The sequence below is a fragment of the Mustela erminea genome, chromosome 10 (genome assembly GCF_009829155.1).
Source record: "Mustela erminea isolate mMusErm1 chromosome 10, mMusErm1.Pri, whole genome shotgun sequence".
NCBI classification, from domain to species: domain Eukaryota; kingdom Metazoa; phylum Chordata; class Mammalia; order Carnivora; family Mustelidae; genus Mustela; species Mustela erminea.
Window position 1 is genome coordinate 45,504,204 of NC_045623.1, and position 18,344 is coordinate 45,522,547.

An 18,344-nucleotide genomic window follows, 5' to 3' on the forward strand; every position below is an offset into this window, starting at 1 on the left:
TCTGTGAGAGTAAGGACAAAAAGCAGTGGGTCTATTTGTGGGTAGTTAGGCTCAAAAAAATAACACAGCTTAAAATTGATTTCCCAGCTAAACTATGGTTAAAGAATGAACAAATAAGAACATTTTCAAACATATAGAAACTGAGAGTAATTTGAATCAATACACATAAACAATATCTAAAGCAGATGTGCTTCTTGAAGAAGGCCAAGGAGCTGGAGAAGTCTGAGTGGAAGGAAGAATGCTGAGCTTATTGATTAGTAAAAATGGTAGGAGATTTAACAAAAATTGAGTATGATTTATCATTATGATGACAATAAAGATGACAATTGGGTAAATAAGATAAATCAAAGCACTAATGTATTTAACAATAATAATACGTAAGGAGAGGAGAAAGTGATGGGTTTTAAAGTATTCTGAGGTTTTTTTCAAGGGGGAGAAGAGTAGTAAGTTTTAATAGCTTTAGATAGTAAGGTAGGTATGCATTTTACTTTGAGAATGACCACTAAATTAATAGAAATAGAGGAAATAAGATAGAGTACAGAAGAAGAAATGGAATTAAAAAAATCAATTAAGCTGCAAAGGAGTGGAAGGTGAAACAAGAGAAGACCAGAAAAATAGAAATTACAAAGTAAGAAAACAAATAATTACAGTTATGCTGCTTATAAGAATACATTTAAATAAATGAGTTTTAGTTAAAAACAGATCATAATATTAGGATAAAAACAACTCTAACTACAGGCAGAAAATATAATGACATTAAATATCTGAAAATAAAAGAATTACTGGGCAACTGCTAACAAAAAAAAAACCTTACATTTATGTAAATATCAGAAAAATAGACTTAAGGAAAAGGCATTTGCAAGCATAAAGAGGGTAACTAATGGTTAAAAGTTTAACTCATTAGGGAGAACATGTTAACTGCAATACCTAATAACAGAACTATAATATTTTTTAAATTTACATACTTAAGAATTTGATAAACTCACCATTGTAAAAGATTTTCAGTATCACATTATCAGAAACCTTTTTTCAGAAATTGATAAAAAAAATTTCCCCAAATGTTTTTAAATTAGAATATGAACAACATGATTAATAAGCTTGATCTGGTAGATTCAACAGTTAGAGAGTAAACATTCTTCTCAAGCCCAAATGTAATATTTTTAAAAATTGACCCATGGGGGCGCCTGGGTGGTTCAGTTGTTAAGTGTCTGCCTTTGGCTCTGGTCTTGATCCCAGGTTTCTGGGATGGAGCCCCGCATTGGGCTCCCTGCTTTGTGGGAAGCCTGCTTCTCCCTCTTCCACTGCCCCCTGCGTGTGTTCCCTCTCTCACTGTGTCTCTTTGTCAAATAGATAAATAAAATCTTAAAAAAAAAAAAATTGACCCATAGTTGGTCAAACAAGCATTCTTAAAAACTATAAAGTGTTAGAATCTTTTGAACTTTTTTCTTTCTGATCACCACATCATTGTTACAATCAATAGCAAAAAAATAATTGTTTAAAATATATATCTGTGGAAGTTCTAAAACACATTTTGAGTAATTTTTAGAATAAATAAAATGTCAGTGGAAATTTTAAAAACTCTTAGAAATGAGTAATAATGAAAATACTAAACATCAAAAGTAGTAGGATACAGTTTCTGATTCTGGATAGGATGAAGTAATTTGCAACAGCCTTATGTGATCCCACCAAGAACAACTAGAAAAGATAGACAAAATAACATTTTTAAAAGATTTTATTTTTAATTTGACAAAGAGAGCTAGTGAGAGAGGGAATACAAGCAGCGGAAGCAGGAGAAGGAGAAGCAGGCTTCCCGCCAAGCAGGGAGCCCGATGTGGGGCTTGATCCCAGGATGCACGTTAGGATCGTACCTGAGCCAAAGGCAGATGCTTAACAACTGAGCCACCCAGGTGCCCCCCAAAATAACATTTTTAAAGACATCAGAGAAGTACAGAAGCAATGAGGACCAAGAAGCTAAAAATCCAGATTTGGGAAAACTTCTCAGAGGTGACCTCAAAATCTGTAGCTACTTTTACACTGGGTTAATTTACTGATTTTGGGAATAGGTCAAAAGTTGAGAATCTGAGTTGGTCCAAGAAGTTGGGTCATTGCTTGTAGACAGAGAAATCAGTGGAATTTTTGGTGATTGTGTGAGGCTAGAGTAACACAGTTGTCGTTCAAGCACAAAACCAGTTTCCCTTTTAAGATATTTGCCTCAGTCACATGACCAGTTTCCCTTTCAAAATATTTGCCAAATTCTGAAACTGAAGGAAAGCTGTTGCTCAGCAGGAAACCTCTGAAAACCAGGGCTGAATTTACTAGTCTTGTAATTCGGAGGAAATAAAGGTCTTCAGGGTGAGAATTCCCTAAGAACATACCAGCTGAGGATTGCCAGTTATGGGGACGGTGCCTTTACACACAATTTGTAATTATTTTTCCTTTTGGGTATACTTACTGATTCTAGATGCAGCAAGAACAGAAATTGGCAAACTATAGTCCATTTGCCTTACCTGGCCTGCTGCCTGTTTTTGTAAATAAAGTTTTATCAGAAAATAGCCATATTTGTTCCTTCATTCGTTTAGATATTGTCTATAGCTGCTTTCATGCTTTAAATGGCAAAGTTGGGTAGTTGTGACAGAGATTGTATGGCCCAAAAGCTTAAAATATTCTCTGGCCCTTTACAGGAAAAAGTTGTTCACCTCTGCACTGGAGAAATCTGGCTGGGTTTGGCCTCTGATAAGGGTCGGTAATGGGGACAGTGAACAGTACAACTTTCGGCAGTTTGGTGAGCCTAGTGTGCCTAATTCTGAAGCTACACAGGACAACAGGACAAAAATCTAAACCAGAAACCTTTGAAAAGCATAGTGGCATTTTCTGCAATCCATCTGTATTGAGGTGACAAAGACCTGCAGGCTTCAGTTTGAACATTGAAGGTCCTTATCATAAGAATGGGGGCAAATTAAAGGTAAATGAGTCTTACTAAAATTGTAAGGCAGTCGGAATTCAGTTCAGTCTCTCTGGTTGAATGGAAGTGATCAGACCCTCACTCTCTAGCTGCCCAGCAGAGGAAAGTGTGGATCTTTACAGATGGGAAATAGGATTGTCAATAGGTTTTTAAGTTTTTATTTATCAATATATAATTTCCTATGCACAATCAATGAGAAATTACTGGATACATACAAGACAGTATATTATAACCATTTACCAAGAGTAAAACAAAAATAAAACATGATAGAGAAGTGGACCAAGAAGTGATCCAGAACTTGGAGTTAGTAGATAAGAATCTTGTAAGTTCATATTAAATAAACCACGTTTTTAATATGTTCAAGAAAAAAGGGAAAAATTCTTGAAAACAGATGAAAAGTTAGGGAAATACCAGAGAATATGAATATATCTAAAACAATGCAGTGAATATTCTAGATGTGAAAAAGGTAGTATCTGAACTAAAGAATTCAGTGAATGGCTTAATGTCAAATTGGATGCATCAGAAAATAGGATTAGTGTGCCTGAAGACAATTCAACAGAAAATATCCAAACTGAAGCAGAGAAAGAAGTAAACAGAAAAGATAGTCAGAAGCAGTAGATTCAGTATAATACATTATGTATAGTGTCTTAAACTGGAGGACAGATTGAAAATAGAAAAGATTCAATAGTTAGAGATAATGAGCAAAACTAATGAAATACATCAAAACACATTCAGCTAATTCTGCTAACCCTAAGCTGGATGAACCACAACTTGACACATCGTAGAATGCTGACAAATCATAGAGAAAAATCTTTAAAGTCCACCAGAGAAGAAAAGACATGTTACCTTTGATACTGACATAAACAGTAGAAACCAAAAACAATAGAATAACATGTTTAAAGTGCTAAAAGGAAGAAAACTTCTAATCTATAATTCCATACACAGCAAAAATATCTTCCAAAAATGAAGGTGAAATAAGATGCTTTCAGACAGATAAAACAGGATTTGTTGCCAGTGCACCTGAACTAAAATAAAAATACATGGAGTTCTTCATCCAGAAATGAAATGATTTTAAAGGGAAACACAGAAACTCAGTAAGGAGTGAAGAGAAATAGAATAGGTAAGTGTATCATTTATAATAATCACATATTGATGAGACAAAATAAAAAGATTTTGTTGGGGCGCCTGGGTGGCTCAGTGGTTTAAGCCGCTGCCTTCGGCTCAGGTCATGATCTCAGGGTCCTGGGATCGGGTCCCGCATCGGGCTCTCTGCTCGGCAGAGAGCCTGCTTCCCTCTCTCTCTCTCTGCCTGTCTCTCCATCTACTTGTGATTTCTCTCTGTCAAATAAATAAATAAAATCTTTAAAAAAAAAAAAAAAGATTTTGTTGAGTTAAAAAATATTTGTAGAATTAAAATATATAACAATAATGCAAAACAGATAAGTGGAAGTGTAAAATACTATTCTTACTGGAGAAATGGTAAATGTAAACAGTTTGATTAGACTAACAAGTTGAAGTTAGGTGTTCTGATATACAAGGTAACTGCTAAAATGATAAATATATGTATCATTACCACATTAAAAGAGGAAAAAAAGGACTAATAAGATATTTGGTTAATTCAAAAGAAGAAAGGAAGGAAAAGAACATCAAATAGATGGGAAATAGAAAATAGATAGTAGTTATATATCCAGCTATATCAGTTAAGAAATTAAATACAATTAGACCAAATACCTCATTTGAAAGAATAGGTGGTCATACTAAATTAAAAACAAAACCCCCAAATGAGAAGTTTTCAATAGAAGGGCACAAAAGTCACTTGGAATGTGGCTAAAGTAATATTTAGAGGGGATTTAGGGAAAAAGTCAGTAAAAGAAATGAGTTAACCCTTCAAGTAAAAAAACAAACTTACTCTTTTTTTCCGCCCAATTGTAAAACATATATACCCTCTCCCAACACACTGCCAGCAAACAGTAGGCTTAAATGGTTTTTCCTTCTGACATCTACCAAAGACATGTTGAGTTGACATTTATGAACAGAATAAAAAAAAAATCAAGCACGCTACCTCACTCATTCAGTGGAACTAGTTACTTTTAAAACCAAAACTAGATAAGAAGAGTATGAAAAAAGTATAGAGCCAGTCTCACCTATGATCACAAATGTATAAATCTTTAATAAAATTTAATTCCAGTACATTTTAAATAAAAATACTTCCTGACCAAATAGAAGTTCTTAAAATTGCAGTGATGGTTTAGGATTATCATTACACTAAATGAGAATTATTTTGTAATTGTTTCAGTAGATACACAGAAAACATTGGACTGAAATTAATCAATCAATAATGATGAAAAGCAAAATGGCTTAGAAATAAAAGGGAGCTGCCTTGACTTTATAACGGCCATGTATCTAAAGCCAACAACAAATATTATACTTAAGATTAATCTTTATTTATTTATTATTTTTAAAAAGATTTTATTTTATTTTGAGAGAGAGAGCGAGTGAGAGGGAGAAAGAGACTCCCTGCTGAGCAGGGAGCCTAACACGGTGCTCAGTCCCCGAACTCTGGGACCATGACCTGAGCAGAAGGCAAACGCTTAACCAGCTGAGCTACCTAGGTGGCCCAAGACTGAATTTTTAGAAGCATCTCCGTGCAATTCAGACAAGATAAGGATGCATGCTATAATTTCATCAACTCATCACTGTACAAGAAGTCCCAACTAATGCAAAGAAGACAAGGGGACAAGGGAAAAGTTAGGAGATACAAGTATCAGGAAGAGACAAAATTTCCCTGTTTTTTTTAACAGAACATGTAATAGAAAATCTAAGAGAATCTACCATTTCATAATTATTAAACTTAGTAAGAGTAGAAAAATAGGAATAGGGAAAGATGTCATGCTACCCAAAGCATAGCAAATTTTAAAAGATCGATAAAGTCTATTATCATATTAATAGTATATGATATTAATATACTATTAATATATTAATAATTAATAGTGTACGTGATTAATAGTATATTATATTAATTAATATTAAGGTAATTAATAGTGCATGATATTAATAATATAATATATGAATATCATATAATATATATGATATTATCATATCATATATAATTAAAGTCTAATTATAAAATTAAAATATATACAGTAAAAGTAAACAAAGTTAAGAGGAAGTGAGTAGAATTATTTGCAACACGTATGTCAAAGAATTCTGTCCAAATTATGTATATAAATCTGCACAATGATTTAAAAAAAAAAAAGACAAGCCAATAGAAAAATGACCTAAAGAAATATATTTGGAAAACAGGAAAGACTTTTTTTCAGTGACCATTTAGATATGTTTTTAAAAAATAAGTATAAATTAAAACAATGAGATACTGTTGTAGAAAATTCAGAGGTAATGATGGAGGGAAATGGAAATGTACACATTTCTGGGGCCAGCATAAATTGATCCAGTCCCTTTGGATAGCAATCTGGTTGTTTCTAGCAAAATTTAAAATGTGTGTAGTTATGACCTAGCAAATCCATCTTATAAATTATTACTCCAGAATAGGCACTGGCAAACTTTTCCTATAAAGGACCAGATATTAAATATCTTAACCTTTGTAGGTCATACAGTCTCGGTTGCAAATGCTCTGCTGTTAAAGTGCAAAAGCAGTCACAGATAATATAGTAACAGATGAATGTCTGGTTCAAATAACTATAGATGCTAATGACCAAATTTTATATGTTTCATTTGTCCTGAAATAGTTTTCTTTTTTAATTTATTTTTCAACCATTAAAATATGTACAAACCATTCTTAGGTTATAGCACATACAGAAACAGGTGACATCCCAAATTTGGCCCATGGACTGTAGTTTTCATGTGTTGTAGAACATCTCTTGCACATGTAGACAAAGCCTAGAAGGATGTTTATTGCAACATTATTTCTAATAATAATATGTAATTAAAAGCAAATGTCCATTAATATTGGAATATCTAAGTAAAATGGAGCATTTTTATATTATGCCATATACCTATTAACAGGAAAAAACTAGGTTGATAATCACATTGATGTGCTTGGATTTCAAAAACAATATTAAATGAAAAAAGCAAGTGGCACAGTTTTACATAGAATATAATTTATTAATGAGACTATAGATATTCTACATACTTTTCATGCATCACAGGTATTTATGTAATAGCAAAATAAAATGGCTAGAATAATACACATATAACTGTACTTATGTGTACCTAATGGAGTGCCTACTGCAGGGTAAGTGCTCACTAATTTTGACAGGCTCCTTCTGACCACCTTCACGCTGCTATTTTATAATTATTTTTGACTCTACAAAGGTAATTGCTTACGTGTATACAAGTTAGCTGGTTTTGTGAACTTTTGGAAAGCCTGCCTGCAGCTTCTACCAGACAAGAGGTTACTCCTGAAGTTCCAAACTAGAGCTTGGTTTTCAGGGGTTTTGTTAAAACTGCTTGATGGAGTTGCTCAGGAAGATACTCTTTTTTAACTGGTGTGTGCATTTTTATACCATACTGCAAGCTGCAGTAAACTAAGATGCATTTCAACAGTTGGACCATAAGTTAAGGGAGCTTAGTTCTCTTGGGAGTTAACTCTCTGGTTTTTGTACCTCAAATTATGTATCTTTCCCCCGGCTCATCTTCTTCCTTGTGCTTCTTCAAAGTAAGTGATAGTCAAGGTTATGTTTTATTATCTTCTTACACAAGTTTTTAGTTTGATAATTACAAGATTGATGATGCTGCAAGTTTGGGAGGGGAATCTCATTTCAAGGAAGATGATACATTAGATTGTTATCTCATGGTATAACCAGCATTCACCAAAATAATCTTCAATGACTCTTGGGAACTTTCTGGAGTTGTAATAGCATTTTGTGTTTGTCTCTATTAACCAATACATTTGAGTTTCTTTTCTCACTTCTTTAAACTTTTAGGAATGTCGTAGGGCCAAGATTTGTCAAGTGTATTTGTACAACAATATATGTTGTCAATTGTATAAATGCTTGGGCATATTTTAAAATACAGTTTTGGAGTGGAAATTTTTCCATCTTTTTTGGAAAAACAGATTTGTATTAAGAAATTGATTTTGTTTCTTTATATACTTCTAGTTTCAAGTAATGACTTCGAGTTATCATGTTCAAGAGACTACACAAACTTTGGCTAGCTTCCTGTTTTTGATACGTTTTGAGAATTTCTTCTTAGTGATTTTGAATTACTGTAGATGATGTGTCTTGAATTATTTATTAATCTCCTAAATTTTTAGTTTGTACTTGGCACAACACAGTGTCTCTGCTTTCTTCTTTTTTGTCGGGCGTATTTCCTATGTTTGGAAAGGTGCCTTGGTGTTCTGCTCACAATAAGCTTTGTTATGTTATATACAAATAATCTAATCTCAATAGAGCAATAAAGAATAAAAATCTTGCCTGTTTCTGAATCAAAGATGTATGGACACAGTAAGTAATTTTACAGTGTATTTCAGGAGTGCTTGGATAGCACAGAAAGATTTTTGAGGGCACAGTGACAGAATTAAAAAGAACATAAGAGATGAGGGGTTGTAAAGACCAACTTAATAGGTGTCAGAATTTTGCCAGGAGTATTTTATTTAGTTATGCAGAGAACTTGGATAATATTTGGTTTGAGATGGTAGCATCACTGTATTGGATCCAAAACCCTTTTATAGTATAAACAAATTCCACTTATTGTGGTTTTCTACAAAAACAGTTTAAAAAAAAATAGTCAAGTAAAAAAGGAATGCACAGATTTTCCACATAGAAGTTATTTAGATAGATTTTAGTGAAAGATCTTGGGAAAAGATAATAGAAAAATTACATCCTATTAGGAGGTACTCAAAATATTAAATAAAAGGAATTCTAGGATGGCTTTAAGAAAGAGAACCTTACCATATTGCAAGAGAAAAATTCCCAGTTTTCTTAGGATGAAATTAACATTTATAGTTTTCTCCCTTTCTGAATTACTGTAAGCATGAACTACTTGATCAGAGGCCTGGCCTCTGGATTTGGGCGATGGGGCTTAGAAAGTGTGGCTGACCTTAGGTGACAATTTGAGAAAAGCACTCATTCTGAGAGAATGGAAGATATCTTACAAGGGATGGGAATGGGGGTTCCTTTGGAGGCTTGGTGGTAAAAGAAAGAAAGAAAGAGCTGAAGAGAAGGGTCCAAAGGAAATAAGAGGTTTTTTTTAAAGATTTATGTATTTATTTATTTATTTGACAGACAGAGACCACAAGTAGGCAGAGAGGCAGGGGAGGGGAGCAGTGGGTGGGGTGGAAGCAGGCTCCCTGCTGAGCAGAGAGCTGGATGCAGGGATGCAGAGCTCCATCCCAGGACCCTGAGATCATGACCTGAGCCAAAGGCAGAGGCTTAACCCACTGAACCACCCAGGCATCCCGGAAATAAGATAAAGTTTTTAAAAAGACAAATTATTCCCACCACCACAACCACCACAAAAAGTACCATTTTTTAAGTAATCTACACTTCACTGTAGCCACAGAGGAGGGTGCTCTTGAACTGAGAAACCGAATAAGCCACCTGATCTCTCTTCTTATCACAAGGTAACTTGCAATTGCTGATTCTGGAGAAAACCAATACAAATAATCTTCAACAGAAAAAGAAGCCAGGATCTGCACAAAATTGCTATAAGAAAACAAAATTTAAATAATACCTTCTAAACATACACACACACACACACACACACACACACACACAGGGGGTTAAGGAGAGAGAGAGTATGACAGGAAAAATAAAAACAGAAAGGAAAAGCCATAAAGTGAGAAACCTGAAACACAACACTCAAACATGCATAACCTATATTAAACAAGCAATTGCATTATGAAAGGACACTATGAATTGGAGTTCCAAAACTCACAATTGAAATGGACAAACAACAGATGTATGAAACAGGAGCTGATTGAACTCTGGAAGGAAATCGACAGAAAAAGACAAAAATCATTTCAGAAATGAAAACTAAATTACAAGGTACCCAAGGGAAGATAGATATTACCAAAAGTTCAGTAAGAGACATAAAAAGAGAAATGAAAAAGAGTCAAGAAAATGAAACTGAAATAAGAGAGCTGAAAGGATCAAAGAGAGAATGATAGAGAAAATTCAATATATTTAGTTGAAGAACTGAAACTAGAAAAACAAATGGAAAATGAACAGACATAACATTTAAAATAATAAACTTTTCTGAAATAAAAGGGGATCTTCGTCTCCAGTTTGAAAAGGGTCCTGTGTGCCTGGGAGAATTGATCTAGAACAACTGACTTAGCTATATCCTATGTCTGAGTATTAGAAGTTAAAAGGTTAAAAGGGCACGCAGGCCTCCAAGCCGAAACATGAAAATAAGTTTAAAATTTTAAATACATTAAAAATGAAAATAACTAAAATTGAAAGAAAATCAGCTTTGATACCACACTTCTAGCACATATAAAGTAAGAAAATGATAGGCATTTTTAAGAAATTCAAAATGATAAATAATTGTAATTTATTATGAAAACACTACATAAGCAAAAAAACCCTAAGTCCATAGTGATAAGTGATATAAAGATTACTTGTGAATTATACTTAGAGTGGCTTTTTAAAAATGTCCTGTAGTTATTAAGAAAATTTTCAAACCTACCCTTGGTTGATGCTTGCTAATGTGTTCAGATGTAACTGTCATGATATCTGCAACTTACTTTTATATGTTTCAGAAAACAAATAAAACAACAACAACAAAAAATATAACAGTGTGTCTGGAATTTTTCATGCTAACCATTTGGCATTTTTAAAACGTCACTCAAGGGGCACCTTGGGTGTCTTAGTTAGGAATTAAGCTCAGGTCTAGGGGCGCCTGGGTGGCTCAGTGGGTTAATCCGCTGCGTTCGGCTCAGGTCATGATCTCGGGGTCCTGGGATCGAGTCCCGCATCGAGTTCTCTGCTCAGCAGGGACCCTGCTTCCTCCTGTCTCTGCCTGCCTCTCTGCCTACTTTGATCTCTGTCTGTCAAATAATAAATAAAACCTTAAAAAAAAAAAAAAGGACAAAATTTTGCCGATGATTTAAGAGCTTAAAGAACCTCTTAACTAGGTAAAAGAAAGCAGAATGGTGGTTGCCAGAGGTAAAGGTGGGGAGAAGAGGGGGTTACTGTTTAAAGGGTAGTTTCAGTATTAAAAGATGAAAAAAGCTCTGGAATAGACAGTGATGATTGTTCATAATAATTGGACTGGATATTAAAAATGGTTAAAATGGTAAATTTTATTTTACATGTATGTTATGGGTTGAACTGTGTCCCCTCCACAAATCATATGTTGAGAGAGTACCTCAGAATATGAGTTAGAATAGGGTATGTAAAGAGGTAATTAAGGTTAAGTGAGGTCACTGGCGTAGGCCTTAATCCCATGTGATAATATCCTTATCCTCCCTGCTTGAGCAGAGAGCCCGATGTGGGGCTTGATCCCAGGACCCTGGGATCATGACCTGAGCTGAAGGCAGAGGCTTTAACCCACTGAGCCATCCAGGTGCCCCTGTCCTTGTTTGTCTGCCTTTTTTCTGGAGAGTTTCCACATTTCTCATCAACCCATTCCTTAATTGCAGCCCTAGAGACTTAGGCCAGTCTTGTTTGGTTAGTTTTCTAGACAAATTAAGGCTTCTGTTTTTAAAATTTGACTTTTAAATCAATAAGTTCCTGTGTAATTTACAGAAAAAGATGGGTAAAAGAGGCTTGAATATGTTTAGGTGTATTGTTTTAAAATCTAATGGTTATTTCCTATTTCAAAAAAGGGTCAATAATTTTTTAAAAACTTTTTTTCTAATTCTCTTCATTTGGGGAGATTTTATTCTTAGACTGTGTACTGTGTACTCTGTGTACTTACTGTGTACTGTATTTTCTGTATTATGTCATTGCTGCATCTCATTGTAAATGTAGATATTAAAGAAAATATTTATCATATAACATCTCTCAGTTATTGTTGTCTTCATTTTCATATATTCATTTAGCAAACATTTATTGAGTATTATATAGTGAACATTGGTTATACAAGAAAGAATAAGACACGATTTCTATCTTCAGGGAGGTGAAAAATTTATCTAGACAGGTTTAAATCATTATGTTTGAAAGAGGAGTAAATAAAGAAGGAATTGGTGGTTGGTCCCAACAGGAAACAGAATGGGGAGCATCAGAGAGGCAAGGTGCTGCAAGGCCCACTGGCAGGCAGCTGGTGGTTGGATGTGGCTGAAGCAATAGACTGGTACATAGAGAAGGAATTGCTAGAGATGGAGGTTGAACGTGGTTGGAGCCAGGTTTTGAAGACCTTTAAATACTGTATTAAAAAGTACAGCCTATAAACAGGGAATTCTTAAATATTTTAAGACACAGATTAAAAGACAGGATCTGAGAATATTATATGATATTAGCTAATCTTATTCCATAGTAATTAGAGGCATTCTGAATGTACTTAGAGATATGTCATGTAAAAATTATCAATAGGTGGTTTTTCATAGATTTTGATAAATACTGATTATTTCAGAAACATTAAATATAGAATTTTTAATAGTTTTCATATCGGTCATATTTAAATATTTGCCCTATTTAAAAATACTATTTACCTGAGCCGCGTGTTTTTAAATTCTTTTCTTTTTTCAGATATGAGAAAGACTGGATGAATGAGGAACTAATGGAACCACTGAAATATGCTGAACAACTTCCTGTAGCTCAGATAATACACCAGGTTTGCTTCCCCCATTTTATTCTTTTGAAAGAAACAAGAGTTTTGATCTTTGAAAAGTAATTGCCTTTGTTAGGTTTTTCAAAATCAATGTGGTATAGCTGAAAGGCATTCCAGGCCATCCATGCCTTTTTAGACTCCACCTATCACAGTTGGAAGTCTCAAAGCACAGTAATAAGGCTACTTGCTGTGCATCATGGAATTCTTACTTATATAAAACACAGGGTAAGATCAGAATTATCTTTTGTTCATTACTTAACAACAAGACTTAATTTCAGAAAACTTCCATTTGAACCACTGTAGCACTTGTTAGTGACAAGGAAAAAAAGCTGAAAAATTGTCATTTCTTGTAATTTTTTTGAGTAGCTAAAATAAGAAAACAATCTTTCCTTACTTCTTTCACCCTACCCCATTATCAACTCTTGTAAAGTGTAATTCTAAATGTCATGTGGGCAGGGTTTTTTTTTTTTTTCATTTCCAGTTATAATGACTCTATCATCTGTTCTGCATAACTGTAATTTTAGAGAAGGAAATGTGGTAGATATTTAAACTAAGTCTAAACTAAGATTTTATATATATACATATATATTCCGGCTCTGCCCTGGCCAGAATCTGAGAATTTAAATGCTCTATTGACAAGAGTCATGGCCTTCAGAACTATCAGATTTTTCAGAATCTATAGATTATAGAAAATATTAAAAGCCCTTAAATATCAGAATATGTCAGAATTTTAGGTGATTGTTAATTATTATCATGACTCTTTCCAATGTCTTTGTCAACGAAAAAGATTTTCATTTAGCGGATTTGGTTAGAAGAAGTTCTGGTTTGAGAAACAGGTTTTTACTTTAAAATGTTGGCTATATAGATCTTTTCATTGACATTGAAATTTAATATTAAATTCTATGAGAAATAACAAAAAAAATATGACCAGAAATTTGCTGCTTTGGGAAGCCTATCTCTGTTTGATAATCAGGTCCAGTTTATATGTCAGGAATTCCCTAGTGTTGTCAGAGCTTAAATGACCTAACAGCCTGCAAATGTCACATTTAAAATTCTGTCTTCATGCCTGACTCTCAGCATAAATGAATTAAACAGCAGAGCAGGCAGCAAGTCAATATGTTCTTAACAGTAAGAGTGAGCAATGAAACAGTTTGTGGTTTGTTCGGAATAGGTAAATAGAATCTGCCCAGAGCAGTTCACCTGGAATAAAATCTGAAACAGGAAACAAGAATTAACCTTTAAGATGGTTGACCAGATGAAATGTCAGTCATATTTTTATAGCACGAATGAACCAGTAAACTATGCTTTATTTAACAGCTGCATTTCGCTATTATACACTGTGTGAATTCAGAGATGAAAATTTTTGACCCTGGTAAAAATTTATGTTATGATATTTTTGGCAATATAAGAAGCCATATTAACTTTAACAGTGAATTATAACATTATAATGAAAATTATATATTATGTGAAATTATAAAATTTCTATTTTTAAGAAATTTGCAGGATAAGGATTTATTTCCTTTTATTTTGATTGAATAAAATTAATTCTCTTTTCGAGGGGTAATCAGGAAAGGGAATTGTAAACCAGGCTCTTATTTATTCTTCTTGTTATTTCCTTTTCCTGACAGTACTACAATTTGGGGAATGTTATTATCATCTGTCCAAGTGGTCTCTAAGAAATATAGGAGTTACATTTCTAGAAGGTCACTTTTTTTTTTTTAAAAGATTTATTTAATTTGTTTGACAGAGATCACAAGTAGGCAGAGAGGCAGGCAGAGAGAGAGAGGGAGGAAGCGGGCTTCCCGCTGAGTAGAGAGCCCGATGCGGGGCTCAATCCCAGGACCCTGAGATCATGACCTGAGCCGAAGGCAGAGGCTTAACCCACTGAGCCACCCAGGCGCCCCTAGAAGTTCACTTTTAAGTGAATCATTTGAAAGCAGTCTTTTCCTCTAAGAAAATAGTAGTACATGTGCTAATTAAGTTCAGCCAATCCCTCAAAAACTTTTTAATTTATACTATATCCAAATTATAGCATAATTGTCATATATATGTAATTTCTACTTGTTGCCGTTTCTATACTGTAAGTAACTATTTTCCTCTACTCTTGATTCATGCTGACTTTGGAGCATGTATCATTTCTATTTGAAATAACATTATTTATTCATATGTCTTTCATCTCTTGTTTGATTGTCTTTCTGGACATTCTTGATTTCTTGTTATTCCTTTCAGCATCTTACCTTGTGCCACATATGCATATACCTGAATGTATGGATATGTATTTTTAATGGTACACTGAGAGTCTGCAGCAACTCTTTTCCCTACTACACAGACATCAGAACCCAGACCCTCTCACTAGTAGCACAGTTGAGAAGCTGCAGGAGAAGAGAATCAGAGACTGTAACATGAGGAATAACTTGAGAAATGGAAGAGAGAAGAATAGGTCTCTAATTTCTTATATATGTTACTTAAATAGCATTTTACAGTCAGGAGCTAAGCAAGATTCTCATGTTGCCATTTTATACTGCCAAACTATTTGCCATTTTTAGGGGTCCTTGCAATACAGTTAGGTAACAGGAGAGACTTAAGTTATAAACAATAGAATTAATAAAAGAATCTGGTAAGATAGCTAGATATAAGATAAATAAAACTGAAAGCTTCTCTGTATTTTCAGTAAGCACACAGATGGAAATGGGGAATTTTTTCTTTCACAACAATGACAAGAACTATGAAATACTTAGGAGTAAATTTAACAAGTAAACCATATGACTTATGTAATAAGAATTATAGAAACATACCATGTCTCATAAATAGACATACTAAATACTTGATGGGCAGCAGGGAACTTAGTATCATAAAAGTATAATTTCTTCCAAATCAGCAATTCTAATTAGAGTAGAAGCAAAAAAATCTTGTTAATGGTAGGAAAAAATTGACCACGTAGTTCATATGGAAGAAGAAATATCCAGTAGTAGCTAAAAAGGGAGATGCACCTGCTTTACCATGCATCGGAACACAGCCACTAGAATTAGATACATATGAGCAAAGGAAAAGACATATTTGTCTATTGGCACAAAGGAATGGACAAATGGATTAATGGAATATAATGGAAGAGTGGATTTCAGATTTTATTTCTTATAATTCACAATAAGAAATACATTTTACATGCATTATGATCTTTGATCTATGTGTTTATATGTTTGTGTTAAAAAACAGAAATCAAGGGGTGCCTGGGTGGCTCAGTCAGTTGAGCATCCAACTTCTGGTTTGGCTCAGATCATGATCTCAGGGTCAAGAGATCACCCCGTGTTGGGTTCTGTACTCTGCTTGGAGTCTACTTGAAATTCTTTCCCTCACTCCCTCCCTAAGGCCGTCTCACCACATGTGAGAATAAGAAATAAATAAATAAATGAAATCTTAAAAAAAAAAAGTTTCATGAAAGACTTACCCATGTTATATATAATATGTACTGTTTTTTTCCTTTATTTTATATTTTTTTAAATGCCCAAATAAAGCCTACTGAATTGATTTTAAAAGCAACAAGTAGTACTGACTTAGGCTTGAAAAACATGAGAATAGAGAATCCAGAGAAAAAATTCATTATATTTGATCACTTAATATATGAATAAGGTGATATATCATTTCAGTAGAAAAATGGTTAAGTTTTTATTTCATTCTGTATATGATACAGATTTTCCGTAAAGACTTAAAGTAAATAAATAAAAATTTTTGAAGAAAATTTCAGTAGCTGCATTTATAATCTGGAAGTAAGATAGAACGTTTTAATAAACACAAAAACCCAGAAGATATGTTTACTTCCAAAAATTGGAATATTTTATACAAAAGATACCACAACATTAAAACACTAATGTTTAATTTAAATCAAGACAAAATATTTACGAAGAAGACAATAGTTAATTAGTTAATATCTAAAATATACACAGAACTCTTGGAAGTTTATAAGGAGCAAAAAAAGTAACTCAGAAAAAAAAAGACCAAAGAGATGAAAAGCAGCTAAAGAAAAACAAACCTAAATTACCAATGAATGAAAGAAAAGAGTCTCAAACTCAGTAAGGGAGTACACATTATAAGTAATGCACATTATAATGGTGAAACTATTTTATGCCCTTCAAACTGGCAAAAATTAAAATTACACTTTGGAAGACAGTTTGGCAGTTCCTTAAAGGGTTTAAACATAGAGTTACCATATGACCTACTGATTCCACCTAGGTTTATAAAAACACACATCCACTTAAGAACTTGTACATGAATGATCATAGCAACATTATTTATAATGGCCAATAATTGGAAACAACCCAAATGTTCAACTGATAAATGGATAAATAAAACATAGTGTACCCATACAGAGGAATATTATTTAATGATAAAAGGAAATGAAGTACTGATACGTGCTACAATGTGGATGAACCTTGAAAATGTGAAGTAAATGAAGCCAGTCCCAGAACACCACATATTGTATGGTTCCATTTGTACAAAATATCAAGAATAGGCAAATCTATACAAAGAGAAAGTAGATTAGTGGTTGCCTTGCACTGGAAGAAGGTGGAGAAATGGGGATTGACTTCTGAATGAGTACGGGGTTTCTTTTCATGAAGTTACAAAGATGTACTAAACTTACTGGTGATCATTGCATAGCTCTGTGAATATACTAACACTATTGAATTGTACACTTTAAAAGGATGAATTTTATAGTATCTGAATTATATCTCAAAGATATTTTAAAAATTAAAATCATCCATTTTTGGCAGAGATGCTAGGAAAAAGGTACATGTGTGTCTTGTTGCTAGGTATCTGAATAATTTCTTCCTTTTTAGAAAGTCATCTTTAACATTGCTTCACATTTAATATATTCCATACACCCTTCAACCTAATGGTTTCACTCATGAGAATCTAGCCTGTACTGCTAGTATATGAATTAAAGTACAAATATACAAGAATCTCAGTACAGTAATATTTATAGCAGCCTTACTTGTGGCCACAGCATATTGGAAACAATGTGAAAGTTCCTTAGCGTAGTTGATGCAGTCATATGGGATTTTTAGAAGTCACAATTTGGTAGAGCAAATACATATATTTTTATATTTTCTTATAAATGGGGATGACTTTCTTATCAACTAACCTTTTTCCGTTCTTTCCTCTTGACGAATGATAGAAAGTTTAATCTAGGCACTCAACACCCTTGATTTTCTCCCTCTTCCAATCCTTCCTGTGATGATGGAATCACAGTTTAGGTAATAAGAGGTTAGTTGATATGGCTCACAACACTGGGAGATTCAGAGTGTACCAACTGTTATATAATGTTGTTTAGGTTCGGTGTCAGTCTCTTCTGGAACTCACGGAGATGGCTGGTGCGCACAGTACATCTGTTAATAATGAATATACTACCTCTGCGCATGGTTGCAGGGCTCTAGCAATGTTAGAGGACGAAATCAAGATTGACAAAGGCAAAGACCAGCTCCTTATTTGGTGTCATTCCTCCTCTGTCTTTTTTTTTTTTTTTAAAGATTTTATTTATTTATTTGACAGACAGAGATCACAAGTAGGCAGAGAGGCAGGCAGAGAGAAAGAGAGAGGAGGAAGCGGGCTCCCTGCTGAGCAGAGAGCCCGATGTGGGGCTCGATCCCAGGACCCT

At 33.9% G+C, this 18,344-nt stretch overlaps 1 protein-coding gene across 1 annotated transcript in view; it reads left to right on the plus strand.

The window, feature by feature from the left end:
* Positions 1-18,344, plus strand: part of PIGK (phosphatidylinositol glycan anchor biosynthesis class K) — a 123,297-nt gene that overhangs the window by 64,297 nt on the left and 40,656 nt on the right. Inside the window, exon 10 of the mRNA XM_032301603.1 lies at positions 12,613-12,697. Coding sequence (XP_032157494.1) covers positions 12,613-12,697 — 85 coding nt within the window. The remainder of the gene's footprint in view (positions 1-12,612; positions 12,698-18,344) is intronic.